We start from the raw sequence: 17,088 nt of genomic DNA on the forward strand, positions 1-17,088 counted from the left end.
GGAGAATATAAAAATGTACACAATAAAACAAATAAGCCAAGTTATAGATAAAATGAAGATAAGGCCACTCTTCTTTTCATGTTTATCTCTTCCAAATCACGAATGTAGTATTCTTCTTTTAAACAGTACAGATTTTAATAAGAAATATGGAAATATCCAGTCTTTCCTATTAGCACAACACAAATTAAGTTTAATTCATAGCAACATAGTTCCTTTGTAAAATCCAAGTTTGTAGAACATAGAACATTCTGGTTTATTAATGTGACTATAGGACAAAAATTCCATATTTCTGTGATTTTAGGCCCAGAACATGGAGCTGTAGAATTAAGCAAGGCAACAGATTCAGGTCCTCATTTGCACATACAGTTTATTCCTGTGCTGACATTAACCTAAGCCCTACCAAGAGAAATGAAATACAAAACATAGCTAGCTTAATAGGTACCTGGTAACTCTGTAACTAGCTAGTGATCTACAACATACAATTTTTTTCCCCCACAATTGAAGACCTTTTTCCTGTTCTTTGGGCCTCCTTTCAAAAGAACTGTCACACAACTCCTAATCCCGTTTCGTGTCTCCTCTTTTAGAACACACTGTAAATCCTGAAGATGAAAGGTCCCCGAAGCAAACAACTGAGATTATGGATGGAGATAATGTGTCAGTCAGTTCTATAAGAGAATCAGCCACGTAAATGAACTGCTCTGGGAGGGGCTGCTGAGCACAGTGCTGTGGTTATCCTCCCGTGTTACCTCTGCACACACAGTCACACTCCTCGTGGTGCTCCAGGGCCACGTCAGTGAACGATTTGTGCAATCCCCTGACACCAGTCTTTGGTCTCAACTGAAGGACCTGAAAGAGAACAATGGAAGGCACTTTTAAGAATCAACTGATGCACCTTATGTCTATAACATTCGACATTTTAGACAAAAAAAATTCAGAAAAAAAAAAATCATGAGGCCTAATAAAGGCTTACCATATTAATTTTTTTCTAAAAAGAATATTGTAAAACAAACATGCCCACCTTTTTCACTCATAAAAATCTATCATAAATTATCATCATTATTTCACAAAAAGAGGCCATTCTCATACCAACAATTTGGAAGGGCACTGTCCCAGAATAGATAACAGTCTGCATTGGAAGGCTCTGTTCATTCTCTATTTTCTTTATTTTTCTCATTTAACTACACAAGAGAGAACTTCATTTTGATTGAATATTTTGGAATTATTAATGCACAATTAGTTGCTCTGTTTGTTGGTTTCCTTCATTCATTCATATGTTTAACTAATATTTCTATTTGAAGAAATACATTTAAGTATGGGAAGACTGTGGCAAGAAACTTGATCACTCCACAGCTGAGTTTGCTCAATTATGCCACTCATTAATTTTCTTGGCTACATTACAAGTCCTCTATAAACTTGATGAGATGGATTAGATATACTTCATAGACATCAGCCTCGGTCACAGCTAACTTTCTACAGCTGGATCCTACTGTGCAGAATAAGGAACTTTGGCAATAAGAACAATAATGCCTCTATTAAATGAAGTTATTTACAGTTTGGATAGTTGGGATTTTTAATAAACAGTACAGTAAAACTGACACTGATAATAACATATTTCCTTTTAACACTGTGACAAACGGGAAGACTTACATATTCTGTAAAAGATTAACTGAAATAATTGATAATCACAACCAATTTAAGTGTATTCAATTTTAGTTCTTATAATAGAAATTATAAAGTTACAAAAATTGTGTTATGTTTGTCTTTTGAACAGATAATAGAGCACATAAAAATAGGAAGTTGTCTAGCTTTTCTGCTTTCTGTGCGACACAGATAAACTCATAGAACAACATCTGAAGGATACAGTTTCTGAGTTTTAATGACTCCAAATGGACTTCTTACCAGTCTACTTTAAGGTTTTTCTTTTTCTTTTTTAAAAATAAGTAGCTGGTTATATCAGAGGAAAATCAGCTAACATTTTTTGAATGCTTACTGGTTGCCAGACACTATAGTAATACATACTTTAAGTCACGAGAATTCTATGGGGCAATTTACAATTATACCCTTATTTTACACATGAGTGAACAGAGGCTTAGAAAGGGTAAGTGACACTGCTGTATGTAGGCTTAATAAGAATTATTAGTGATTTCCACAAAATATTTTAAAGATTAGGACATGACAGTTATTGGAGATATTTGTGAGCTTTGTGGATTAGATGACTGTATAGTAACATATATGCACATGCATATATTAGAGGTATTTGTGAGACACTTGCACCAGGTGATTATATAATTAGATTAATGGATATGTTCATATATGTATGCATATGTGTTTACATATTTATATATCTATAATCAATCCCACCCAAAGGCTGGGAAATAATGGATTAATGTCAAACTGGAAAAAGTCCATTGAATCTATAGATAGTATTCATAGCCTTGCCAAAAACAACAGTTTTACTTGAGACTGAAAAGAGATTTAGCATATTTTGTAGCAAGTTTCTGAAGAATCATAAAACTAGTTATTTAGAAAGATGGTGCAGAATATGATTGAACTTGAGATTGATTTAATTGACTGCAAGTATGATATGGGGTTAGTATTTGATAAGGTTGTTTTAGAAAAGCTAATATGACTACACTGGGTTTATATCTCTTAGAATAACAAAAACCAAGCTCACTGACATTGAGTCAATTATGACCCTTATTGGATTTCCAAGACTCTAAATTTTTATGGAAGTAGATTGCCTCATCTTCCTCCTGTGGAACAGCTGGTGGTTTGAACCTCCAACCTTCTGATTAACAGCCAAATGCCTTATCTACCATGCCACCTGAGCTCCTTAGCTCTTAGAGAAAAAAAAAAAAGAAAGAAAGAAAATCACTGCCAACTGGATTTTGACTCATAGCAACCCTCATTGGGTTTCCAAGGTGGTAAATCTTTACAGAAGTAGTTTACCCCATCCTCCTTCCTTGGAGCAGCTGGTGGGTTTGAACCACCAACCTTCTGATTAGCAATCCAATGCCTTAGGCACTGTGCTACCAGAGCTCCTTATAGTGGTTATAAATCCAAGACTTGATGGCTAAATCAGGCCCCTAGATATACTTTACTTAGTAAGGATATGCTTTTTTAAAACTTCAAAATTAAAATGAGTTTAAGTGGGATAAGATTACCCTAGTTTAAGTCATTTTCTCATCACATCCTTTTATATTATAGTGAGCAATATTAATATCTGCTTAGCCTTTAGGACATTTTAATTTGAGACTCCTGTTTTAGAACTACAGTATTAAGGGTTTGTTCTTGACTAGATTCCCAGCATCAACCAGGTTGGCCTCTAGACACATCTTGCCTGGACTCCTTGGAGCGACCATGCTCAGGACTATCTAGTTTTTGAAATTGAAGTAGAGTCAGTTCCCAGCACAAGAAATTTTAAAAGCATATGCTGTAAAAATGAAAGTAGAACACAAGTAATGACAACAAATAGTACTATTTTTAATCACAGACTCCTCAGTTTTAGAAGTTACCTTCCAAAGACTACCAGAAATTGTTACAGAATAACATAGCTAGGAAAAATCTGAAAGATCATCATATTCAACATGCTTATTTTATAGAGGCTAAATATCTTACAGACAGTCACAAGTTAATGTTAGATCTAGGACTGTAGATAGGGTGCCTTTTTTTCTACAATCCAAGGCTTTTCCCACTTCACCAGCTGCCAATACAATAATAGTAAAGGGCATGAAAGTCATGTGATATAAAGTGCAGTTTATGAAACTGTGCATGTTCAGATTACCTAATTGATGTCTTAGGTTTCAGTAATGTCTTTATACATGTTAAAATCATTTTATTTATAAGGTAGATATTATTCTGTATTGTTATTTACTTAGTGAAGAAAAATTAAAGAAATGAAGTCATGGAAAGAAAGATGTGGTCTCAGTATAAGGTAAACCTTTTGTAAAAGTTAAAGCTGACTCTTAGGCCTTGCTTCCTGATTTATGTTATAAAATGCTGGCTGTTTATAAGGGGATGGTAGGAAATAATTGGAGATATTCAAGCACTAATGAAAATTTGGAGTGTATAAGCTCCAAGAAACAAAAATTACTATTTAATTTAAATTTAATATTACATTTTCTCTAATTTTAGAGATAAAGATATAAAAGAGTGAAGCAACAGTAAAAGGTTTCACATGCTATTTGGGGCATCATGAATAAAAGAAAGATTGGTATAATTATGAGTACGTCCTATTGGGATTTATGTGCCCACACTCCCCCAAATAGTAAAACAAATATCAAAGTTCTCCTTTCTCCAAAATAGACAATCATTTATCTCTGTCTTTAAAATATTTTTACTTTCTATTTTAAAATGTTAAAAGTTGAACAGCTTTACCAATTTATTTTTTTCTCTGCAGAAGGACACACTTTGTGTGTGTGTATGTATGTGTGTGTGAAAGATCAAAACTTCACCCATCAGAGGATAAGCTTTCTAAATCCTCAGTTTGGATTTTCAGTTAAGTGTCCTAATTTTAAAAAATGGAGACAAAATATTTTTAAGCCCTGATTTTTTCCCCATGTGTGCCACATCCCTTTTGTCTGACTACAGTGAATTTCAGATTCATTGTTTTATTATTTTCAGTACACAAAATATGCAAGGGAAATAGAAAAAGATACCATATACTTACCTCATGGTATTTTTTCGTAACTTTGCTTGGGACACATTGACATTCATTGCAATTGTGGAGACAACAGGCACAGTTTCCACCACAGCGTTTAACCAAAAGACAACCTGGCCAGAAAATGGTATCCGTTCTCTTTAGTTCTTCCCTTACGGAAACTGAGAAGTTACGAGGAGTGCAGCTGTATAATCTTACCTCCTCTTTTAGAAGGTTCAGATCCACCACTAAATGGCATAAAAAAAAAGTGAAGGAAAATAAGTTTTCATACTTTAAGGTTGAATACATTCATTTAACTCTCTTCATAAAGAAATTTAGAAATTTACTGAATTAAAAAAAAAAAAAAAAAAAAACTCACTGCTATTGAGTCGGATCCGACTCATAGTGACCCCTCCTTGGGTTTCCGAGGTGCTATCACTACGGAAGAAGATTGCCCTACCTTCCTTCTGAGGAGTGGCTGGTAGGTTTGAACCTACAGCATTCTGGTTAGCAGTCAAATGCCTTAGGCACTATGTCACCATTCTGAACAACAGACCTTATATTACTTTTTCTTTTAACTAGATTTTAGGGATGTAACACTTGCAAATTGGACTTTATTTTATAGTAAACAAAGCTTCATTATGAATTAGTGACCAATAAAGAGATGCCATTGTGCAATATTAAGGATAGAGCCAATAAAACAGTTGAGAACTATAAATAGAAAAATTTACAGAGAAAAAGAGGGCTACATCTTTTAACCTTAGTAAAAAAGTAGACAAGTAGAGCATTAGATGGAAGAATAGATTGCAAAATGGTGAATGCTTTGATTAAAAAGGATTATAAACTCATGTAATGAATAGAAACTTGTCAACTTAACTTTCTATAATCTTTATGGCAATATAAATCATAAAATATAAAAAGGGAATGAGGAAAATGCCATTTTTGAAGACAGTTGAGTGGACCATGATTTTTATATATATATACATTTATAATAGCAGTAACTGTTCAAAAGCACTGTTTCTGGTTATTAAGGATTATGATCTTTGAAATTTAGACTAACTAGATTCCTTCAGATTTCTATCTTTCGACTTCTGAAAAACTAAGGAATTGTTTAATTTATAACCATTGTCTCAATTCTTTTAAGCAAGTTGGTTAACTGTTCTGTGCTTTATTCTTTAAAAGAATATCTATTTGTGAAGACCAAACAAAATATCCTTTCATCAGATTGTCTAAGTAAATCCTCAAAGAACCATTTGTTTTTAACTACAAAATGATATTGCCTCAGGAAAATTATATCAAAATAGCATGTTATGTTATATGTGAATTTATACATAACATATGAAGAGGAGTTAATTATTATTAGGGCAAAAACTTCTAAACAACAGTGTCTTTTTTTTTTTTTTTCTAGAAATATTCAAATAAAATATTCCAGTGAAATTTAAGGGTGATTGATAATGTCTTAACTCTTCAGGATTTCTCAGTATTTTTTTTTTCTAAGAATAGAGTTTTTTTTGTTGTTGTTGTTTTGCTTTTTAATTTAGGAATATTAACTAAAATATATCTTAAATATATCTGGCTAAAAACATTTCAATAATATTTTAATCATTAGAAACATGATTAGAAAGAAAGAAAATAGTATTTTCTGGCAAAAACTAGTTACAAATAATAATCACTAAACCAAACCAAACTCACTGTGATCAAGTTGGATCTGACTCATAGTGACCCATCCTTGGGTTTCCAAGGCAGGAATAATCACTACATGATCTAATTTTAAAAATTAAGTACTAATATTTTAAATAATTAAAAAGTAAGGTATTTAAGAAACAAATGCATGTTTTCTTCACTACATGACATTTCTGTATGTGATCAAGTTTTTCTAAAATGTCAAAGGGAGCCAATTTATTTTGAAGGAACATATTATGAATTATGTACATGTGATTTTAAATGATAAACTCATGTAACTAGATGGTATGCCAACACTTGCATCAAGTACAGGAAATCACCAAGGAAAGGTTAATTCAATCAGCCCATTTCAACAACTTCCTCAGCTAAAAAATTATTTTTTCCTTATAGGAAATGTATCCTATCAGATTATCTAGTTATTTTTCATCTGAAGAATGACCCTATGAAGGTAAAGTTTTTAAATATTTAAGAACAAATGGTGTGATAGTTAAGGTTGTATGTCATCTTGGCTGGGCCCTAGTATTGAGTGGCTGGGCAGCTATAGGTAGTTACTTCCTGTGATAGACTGATAATTAACTCCATGGTAGAATCTACTACGAGCAGCTGAGTAAGGATGTGGTCTTCTTCCAGTATGTAATAAGAAGGTTTGAGAAAGGTCTCCAGCTTCTTGGCACATCTGGATCCTGCATTTGTCTGAGTCATCAGTGAGTGGTCTGCCATGTTGTTTGCCGATCTTGGGACTGTTTCTAGACTTGAACTAGTGACCTGCTATATTGCTTGATAATCTTTGGACTGTGCCATTTTACTTGGTGAACGAGTGTTTGTGAGCCTCAGCAGCCAGCAGATGCCTGAGTTAAGAGATGCCTCCAGCTACAGTGGCCAGGAGCAAGATGCAGAGCTTAAGCCCAAAGCGGAGGGACCTTCACCCAGCCCTTAGAGCTGGCACTTGAACTCGGACTTCTAGCCTCACAAACTGTAAGAGAATAAACTCTTGTTTGTTAAAGCCATCCTATTTGTGGTATTTTCTGTTAGAGCCAACACCAGAGAACCAAAACAAATAGGTTCTTTTTTTTGAATACCATGAAATGAAGAATTTATAAAATTAATGAGATAATTCAACAATATTACATATATTACCTGATTTCATTTTGCTGAAATAGTAGCACTTTACACACATTTCCTCATATTTTTGTAAAGCTATATGTGAGCTTATTTGAATTGTTTCTCTTAAAACTCGATGGCATGTAACAACAATATGTGAGCTTATTTGAATTGTTTCTCTTAAAATTAGTATGGCATGGAGGTGGAGAAAGTGCACATGCATGCACTCATACATGCATACACACAGGAAAAACCCATTGCCAAAATTTTCAAAGCTTGTTTAAGATTTATACTTCTTTAGAATGTGATTGAAGCTCTTAGGCTTCAAAAGGTAGTCATCTACCTCAAATAGTTTTACACACTATTTCATGAACCTAGAAAATGAGACTGTATATGTTTGCTTTAAAATGTTTACTTAACCATAATAAAAGGTTAGATAGATTTCCCAAGTGAAGCAAGTTATGATACCTGCTACAATGTGAAAATTTAAACACACTTTCAAGTTGGCTTCCATTCATTTATCATGTTTGACACAAAAGTCAAAAGTCCTTTTTAAGTACTAGTTAAATCTGACTTAGAAAATGCAGTGTTTTTTTCTTTTTCTTTTACTGTGGTAGCAAGATATGAATGAAAACCAGTGAACCATAGGAAGAAAGAGAAAGGAAAGAAACAAAAAAGCACTAATGCAGACCATAATGTGAGGAAAAATACAATTAAGGATTTTATATTTGGCACATCATTTTGAAATTTGTGCTTCCCATTTTGAAGGCTTCAAATTCACATACATATCACCAAAATAAGACATGTGAAGATAATCTTATATCATAAAATCTACAATCATTGTTCAGATATTTGAATGTCTATATTTTAAAAAAAGAGAAATAAAATTTCTGTTCCAAATATATTTTTATAATTTAACTATATTATTATAGGAATAAAACTTAGCCTTCAGAATCCTTATTGCCTCTTTAGACATAATGATTCTTTAGACATATGTATTAGTTTGTTTTTCTAAAAATGATGGCTTTGAACACATCACCCAGGAAACTTATTTTTTAGCATATATTTTCTTATTCAGATTCATTAAATATTGTAAGTTTTTGCAAAATGGTAATACTGATTTTAAAAAACTAGAATAGTTTTTACTTTGTGAGCTGTTAATTTTTTAAGATAGTCCACAGAATTTCTAATACTGAAATGCAATCTGAGGGTGGTCTTTGTAAGCTGAATGTGGTAACACTATGATATGTTTATTCAGTGGAAAATCTATAGATTTCAATGTCTAATTAGAAGCTTTTAGAAGTTTTACTTTCATTCCTTTGTAGACTTTCATGCAGGGAGTTGGTTTTGTCTATATAGATGTTATCCCACACCTGCATTTTAGTTTATGTAAGCTTCCAAAAATATACACTGCTTTTCTCACACTTACTGTTCACTTAAAATGTTAATAGTTCTGGCAAACTGCAGAGTGCTTCAATTTGGAAAGTGTTAAATGAATATTTGAAGGATCTGGTTCAGTGTTGGATACTTTTAAATCCATGCTAAACTCAGGCCAAACCTTCACTGAGTGCTATGCATAGAGCTTTATGCCTAAAGACATAGCTACAAGGGAAGTTTTTAGGCTTGGATCCAGAAATCAGCTGTCAAAAAGCTATATCTGAGCTTAGAACGTTTTCACTCCCACTACTTCTTACAGATCTACATGATAATAAACTTCAAATTTGCTAACAAGGGCTCTATTCATGGGTTTTTCAGTTAGCCTTACAGATCATCATTCTCCTGTTCCTAAGTAGGAGGGAAGGGAAGTGGTATCTGTATGTTACTGATCAAGCTATTTGTTGTTAGGTGCCTTTGAGTTGGTTCTGACTCTTAGTGACTCTATGTATAACAGAACAAAACACTGACCAGTCCTTTGTCAACCTCACAATCGTTGCTGTGTTTGAGCTCACTGTTTCAGCCATTGTGTTAATCCATCTCACTGAAGGTCTTCCCCTTTTTTGGTGAACTTTTATTTTACCAAGCATAATGTCCTTCTCCAGAGACTAGTCTCATGATAACATGTTCAAAGTACATGAGACAAATTTTCACCATCCTCCCTTTTAAGGAGCATTCTGGCTGTACATCTCCCAAAACAGATGGGTTTGTTCTTCTGGCAGTCCATGGCATATTCAATATTCTTCACCAACGCCATAATTAAAAGACATCAATCTTTCTTTGGCCTTCCTTATTCATTATCCAGCTATCACTTGCATATGAGGTGAATGAAAATATCATGGGTTGGTCAGGTATACCTGAGTCCTCAAAGTGACATCTTTGCTTTTTAACACTTTAAAGAAATCTTTTGCAGTAGATTTGCCCAAGTTATTTATCAAGATCAAATCTTGTAAATATGTAACAGCTTTCAGCATCTAGACAAGATTCAGCTACCCATAGGCTTGAATACCAATTCCAAATATCACCGAAAGGATACTATGTCTTTTGGCATAGCAAAATACCAAGGTTGGGCAAGTCTGAACGCGACCTGCTAAGATGACAGCTCAATATTCAAAAGGGCCAAAACTCAGTACAGGAAAGAACAGGAATCCTATTTCTTTCTGACTTGATTTGAAGAACAAGTCTGGTCTGCCCTTGTGAATGACTCAAATTAACTAAATGTTACACATTCCATGTAAATTTTCCAGGCTGTCATTTTAGTCTTTAAAATGATCATGGGTGGATCTCAAAGTTTCTGGCAGACTGAAACAAAGTTTTGGAGTGTGTTATAATTATTCACTTATTTGTGTTACATTTTCATTTGTGTCTGATAAGAATGCTTTCCAATACTATTATTACTAGGAATATTAGATGATCTTATAGAAAAATGATTAACATTATTCCCAACGTCTTGACTATGTAGAATTAAGTATAATGTACATATTTGCAAAAGTAATAATTTCAGAAGCAAATTTATAGGGAGAAAAATTATCATTGTATGGTTTTTCTCTATGTCATCACTTTCTTGCTTTGAATTCAATTTTGGCAACAATGAATTTTATTTTGTGTTGTACTATTTTATAATTCCTGTTTTTCATAATATTTAGAAATGTTGCTAGGCTTAGGAAATGGAAATTGATATAACTCTGACACATGGGAGATATGGTCCTTAATGATTTTTATAGAACTTCTCCCTTTTCCAGCCTCAAATCTGTTTTGCATCTATGATCATTCTCGTGAGTTTTAAAACAATATACCTAAAATATTAGTCTGAGTTAACAATGATTAACAATGATTCTCATGAGAATCATTCTTACAGAAGACTTCATAAAACTGATATTTTTGAAAATATTTTTGAAGAAAAGGAAAAACAGGTATTTTCAGCAAAAGTACATCTTTTAATCTTCCAAACTCACTGACTTATAATTAAGTGGCTCTTTTTTCTATGAATACTTATTGGATATGCAGATATGCTGAAATGACTGCCAAAGTAGATAATTCAACTATATCACTGAAGAATTTTAAACTGTTCTATTCAGAAGCTATGGCGGAAGAATCTGAAACACTAGCTACTAAGAGAACTAAATGAGGTTCTAGTCTGAAGAGAGTGCTTACCTCTAGATTTTCTTCCAAAAACAAAAGCCTTGCCAAGAAGTTGCCAAGTTGGCCTATATAGGTCTTCTAAGTCCAACTGCCATCTATCTGGTTCAAGATACCGAATAAGGTCTTCCAAGGTACTAAAGGCAGTAATAGCATTATTAAGCAGGTCCAGCGGCAAAGCTGAAGGAGGTAACACTGAAGGACTCACAGCTTCTGTGAATTGCTGAAAGTAAAATGAGTCTTATATTAACTGTTTTAAAAATAACAAAGTATTCCTGGACTTAGGCACTAATTAGGTAGCTTAAGGCAGAAACATATAGGGGAAGTGGAAGTGCAACCCGAGTTAGCAGTGGTTATTTTGCCAGGAGTTCATGTAGGTGAATTCTGCTGGATATTCTAAGAAGTCAATGAGAAAAACAGTAAACTTTCCTTACTGCAAACCATGGTGGATATGGATATCTATTGCTTAAAGTAGCCATTGCTTAAAGTAAAATATGAAGATGTCATCAGGATTCAATTATGAATATACAGTGTGTCAATGTGTGTGTGTGTGTGTGTGTGTAGGTAACTACTGATTTACCTATATAGGTATATATCCAGTTTACCAAATTTTTCTTCTGTTTTCTACTTTTCAGTTTTCTCAGTCTGGGAAATTATTTGGTAGTTATGCAAATAAGGATCAAATGAATTTCAACTTTAATATAAAATGACTCAAAGAACTAGAACAAAATATAGGTAAAAAATCCTTTGATTTTGGAGAAAAATATGCTAATCAAAATGGATAACAGCCAAAACATAAAGGATAAATTTGATAATTTTACCAAAAATATTTTTTATACATATAAAAGACCTAATAAACAAGGTTAAAAGATGAGGAGACACTGGGAGAATACCTTGACCAACTAGATAACTGTCAGAGGACTACTTACTATCCAGAATACACACACACACACACACACAAATACATAGATATATAAAAGATAACAACTTAATAGACAAAAAAGGCAAGTTCCAGACCGGAAGCTTGAATGGTCAATACAAATTTGAAAACATGACAGATTGCATTTGTAATCAGAGAAATGCAAAACAAAACTGAGAAATTACTTCCCTCACAAAATAATGACACATCATTGCACATACATAATATTGGCAAGTATTTTTGAAAAAGGATTGCCAATATGTGAGTAAACTGGAATTTTCTACTCTGCCTGCAGGATTTAATGTAAATTGGCACAACACTTTAGTTGACATAATTGATGGGCATGGGATACTGGAGTTGGAGATTTACACATTATATGTCCCAATGATTCAATTTTGAACTTTACATTCTTAATTTTGTGCATGTGGAAAGACTCGCAAGGGTATTCAATGCAGCACTGTTTGGAATAGAGAAAATTTGGAAACAACTTGGATGCAAATGAACCACTTCCAACTCTTGGTGACCTCATATATGCCTGTGTAGAACTGGCACCATTGACTTTTTAATGGCTGATTTTTTTGGAAGTGAATTGCCAAGCTTTTCTTCCAAGGCACCTCTGGGGAGAGTGGAATCTCTGGAACTGACAATCTTTTGATTAGGAGCTGAGTTCTTTAAATGTGTGTACCACCCAGGGACTCCAAATCATATATATATAAGGGAATGGATTAAAGCACATTATACAACTATATGGAAGCAACAAGATAGGACAATAATTTCAATAAAATTGAGAAAGTTCTAATATCTTTTATATGATTGGAGCTTTTATAAATTTGTAAACAACCCCTGCCCCCAATTTTTAAAATAGGCTAAGGGTAAGGATTGGTAGATCAGAGTTGAAATGGAAAGAGGCAAAATATATACATAAACTAATGTGCAACCTCTTTACTTATGCTTTGTGCAGAAGGAGGTAGAGGAAGAGCATGGCATAATATATGGTTAGTGTTCATTATAATAGTTTTGATAATTACAATGAACAGGGAGCAATCTAAATTTATAATAGTGGAATAGTTAATTATACTGTATTCTTAAATAGTGTGCAATCATTACAAATGAGGTCCTCTGGGAACTTTTAATAAGAAAAGAAAGGCTTACAATATAGTAAATGACAGAAGCCAAGCTATATAAATATAACTTTAATATAAACTATGATTCAAACATGTATAAATTGAAATAAAACAAAGAAATCAACTGAAATGTCAATGGCTTATATGAGAATTTTCTAGCGTAGTGCCTAAGGCACTTGACTGCTAACCAGAAGGCTGGTGGTTCAAACACACCAGCCACTCCTCAGAAGGAAGATGGGGCAATCTACTTCCATAGTGATACTGCCTAGGAAACCCAAGGACGGGTCACTATGAGTTGGGTCCAATTCGATGGCACATAACAACAACAATAATATCTATATTTTCAACATCTTCTATTACATATATTGATTCCTTTTGGAAGCAGATAAAAACAATAAAATTTATCATAATAAACATTATCACATTGGATTTTTTTTTTTTAATCCTCAATACCTGGATCCTGGGCTAAATACTGAAAACCTTGAACTGTATATAGTAGCTTTGAACCTCGTCTCCTTGCCTTCAGTCTTTCTGTTCTCCTCTTACTTTATGCTGTATAACCTTAGGTTACTCTATCTAAAATAAGGTATCATTTATCATATGATGGATGTGCTCAAACATCTATAGTGATCTCTCATCTGGAAGATAAAATATAAATTCCTTAAGCATAACCTCACAGTCTATATTTGGCTATCCTTTCCATCTATTCTTTTTCTTCCAATCAATCTAACTTGTTCAAGAACTCCTGCTCATGTCATATTCATCTCACACTTTCTTCCTCTATCCATATTGATGATGCTGTCCCTTCTCTATAGGCAAGGCTCTCACTCTCCTGTGATCCTCATAATAAATTGTTACCAATTATAATGGTCCTTTTTGAAACCTAATTCATCCATGAAATCTTCCCCAAAAGTAACATGATCACAGGTCTATATATCTCTATTGTGTCAGTGTGAAGAAGATGGGCTTTCTTGGTGGACACAGCACTGTAGGCAAATGGCTTGGCAATGAGAAGCTGCCCTGTAAATTAGGAAATGGAACACCTTTCTCTGGTGGGCACACCCTTTGTTAGGGCTTGTTGCTTTGTGAATGCAGAATTTCTTGCTCACCGGAGGCCATTCTTATAGAGCATAATATGTAGACATGAATGTAACAGCCTTGTATCATACCAATTTCAGTTTCATTTTAAAGACCTAGTTTTTTATAATGACAGAGGCTAAAATATTAGAATTAGGATTTTTGCAATTATTTTAAGGTGGTTTTGCTCTACCAATTGGACTGCTCAACTTTACAGCATAGAACAAATTGAATACCTTTCTATTCACCCAATCAAAAAAAAACAAACTCACTGCCAGTGAGTTGATTCAACTCATAGCGACCCCTCCTTGGGTTTCCAAGGTGGTATCTCTATGGAAGTAGATTGCCCAATCTTCCTTTCGAGGAGTGGCTGGTGGGTTTGAACTGCCAGACTTCTGGTTAGCAAATGCCTTAAGCATTATGCCACCAGAGCTCCCTCTATTCACTCACAGTACTTTAATAGGCCAAGCAGCACAGAAAGCTTTGTATAGCATATTATGATTCTGCCTGTTTATGTGTATTGAAACAGTACTGTTTATATAAATAAATAAATATTCAACACAGGTTTTCAGTTTGAATTTAACCAAAGTGGCCCATACTGATTAAAATTTTAATGTATTTTTTTTTTGCAAACTTAAGAAATATGTCAAAATTTATATATTCATATGAAATAATGTTTAAATAGTCAGTAATATGGAAAAAATAATTAAAAATTACTCATAACTATGATGATATAAACATAAAATTTCATAATCTGCATGAAGACAGTAAATTACTGACAGAAAATATAATATATATACATACATGTATACATACATAAATAATACATACTAACAAAAATGCCTTAGTGTAGATGTGTATTTTATACATGATACAAAATTATTGTTTAGCCTATTTTCAATTAGACCATAATCCGAGAGTGAGTTGGCTTATTTTGCTTTCGAGTCTCCTGGAGACCCTCTGAATAGAACATTCCTTCTCAAGCAGTGAATAATTTCAACTGAAATAAAAATTTCTGAGATAATGTTCAAAAAGTTAATATAAAACAAGGAAAACAAAAATAATCCCATAATATCGGACAGATAAAATATACATACCTTGAGTCCAAGGAACTATTAGAATATCAATCTCTTCAAATAATGAAGGTTAGGAGGAAAACATCCTGGCATATGTTATGCTATGTTTATATTGGTTAGTGTTATAAATCTTCAATATCTTCACTATTTAAAATAAAATCAATTTTAAAAGATTGTAACATCACCCCTCTCACACATGCCCCCCAACACAATAAATAGACCCCACTCCAAAAATGGAGAGTGTAGGGTTTAGGATCAACATGCTTTCCCTGAAATTAAAGAACTATTCCTGAACAGAACAGAGGAAGCACTATTTAAGGGGTTTCTCATCACTACTCACTCCATCCACTGGATATAGGGACAGCCAACTTATTAATTTTTTTGAAATTCTCCTTTTCTATGTTGGCTAAAGTTTCTTGCAGGGAAAATGGAGAGCAATAGGAAAAAGAAGTTAAAAGGAAAAATTGTCTTCTCATTTTTGAAGTTTTAATTTTTCCCTGAACAAAACTCTACTGTTTGGGCTAATAGCCTTTTCTCTAAACTCAGTGTCTAAAAAATTCTAGTAATTTTGCTATCTAAAAAATCTTACAACTGGACTGTATAAACTAGTTAGTGAAAAGTCTCCTGACTTGAATTAGATTTGCACATCCTCAGTTTCTATTCTTTTAGTCACCATCAAAGTATAAATACTTTTACTATGCTATGGGCTGCCCTAAGACTATTTAGTGGATGAAAAAGAGCAGCAATGGGCTGCAGGGTTTCTTGGTGTTCCATACTGTAGACAACAAAATCAAAACTCCTACTTTTGTAAGCCACTGCAAAATGTTCATTAACTGCTGGGCAGTGGTGTAATATTTTAGGTGTATTATTTTGGATAGATAGATTTGTGAAGAAGTCATAAAAAGGATGTCAAATCTCTGTGTAACAAAGTGACCTGTCAAATGTCAGCTCTACATGCTATGGATTCCATACAAAATGAAGTCTTCTAAATTCCCTGGTGAAAGTACTCCAAATGGTTGTCATGGGATGAGAGAAAAAAAGTGGTCAGGAGTCAAGGCACCTGGACTCTTAATTCTGGTGCTGCTCATACAGAATTTGGGCAAATAGTGTAACCTCTCTGTGCCTCAGTCTCCTTCTCTGTAAAACACGGTAGTTAAGTTTCTCCTAGCTTTAAAATGTAAGAATTCTGCCACTTTCAAGGATCCCTGGTGGTACAATGGTTAAGCGTTCAGTTGTAAACCAAAAGGTCTACGGTTAGAGCCCACCAGCAGCTCCATGGGTTAAAAGACCTGGAAATAAGCTCCCATAAAGACCACAGCCTAGGAAATCCTATAATGTAGTTCTACTGTGTACTGTAAGGTCACTGAGTTGGAATTGACTTGATGGCACACAACAACATGACACTTTCAGATACACAAAAAATCCAACACCAGCTTCAGGAGAATTATATGGAAAGCATAAAAAATGCAACACAGCACGTACTAATTCTAGGGTGGGGCTGAAAGAGCTCATATTTTTTAAGCCTCCTGCTGATTTTGATTACCAGTCAGTTTCGGCAAACATCACTATCTCACACAACTAACATAATTCTATATTGATATGCTTTTGTCCTGCAAGTGCATATATGTTTATCCTGAGTTTTAAGAATCCATATATCCCTAAAAGGGATAACTAGCTTAAGAATGGAATCAGTGTGGTTCTAAAAGAAAGTTAGAAGGAGAAATGGGTTCATACTTAGAGGACTGATTTTAAAAAGTTCTCAAACCCATGGTATCATGAACTTTTCAATTTACTACCTATGTTGTTGTTATGTGCCGTCGAGTCAGACCTGACTCATAGCGACCCCTCCTTGGGTTTCCGAGGCAGTATCACTATGGAAGTAGATTGCCCCATCTT

The 17,088-nt window shown here is 33.8% G+C and overlaps 1 protein-coding gene across 1 annotated transcript in view; it reads right to left on the reverse strand.

Moving 5' to 3' along the window:
• Positions 1 to 729: 729 nt before the first annotated feature.
• Positions 730 to 17,088, reverse strand: part of PDGFC (platelet derived growth factor C) — a 383,448-nt gene continuing 367,089 nt past the window's right edge. Inside the window, exons 4-6 of the mRNA XM_007943979.2 lie at positions 11,012 to 11,219; positions 4,670 to 4,887; positions 730 to 846 (exon numbers count right to left, since the gene is read on the reverse strand). Of these exons, the coding sequence (XP_007942170.1) occupies positions 730 to 846; positions 4,670 to 4,887; positions 11,012 to 11,219 (543 nt within the window). The remainder of the gene's footprint in view (positions 847 to 4,669; positions 4,888 to 11,011; positions 11,220 to 17,088) is intronic.

The sequence above is a fragment of the Orycteropus afer genome, unplaced genomic scaffold, assembly GCF_000298275.1.
Source record: "Orycteropus afer afer isolate SDZICR_OR568_19922 unplaced genomic scaffold, OryAfe1.0 scaffold00116, whole genome shotgun sequence".
Classification (NCBI taxonomy): domain Eukaryota; kingdom Metazoa; phylum Chordata; class Mammalia; order Tubulidentata; family Orycteropodidae; genus Orycteropus; species Orycteropus afer.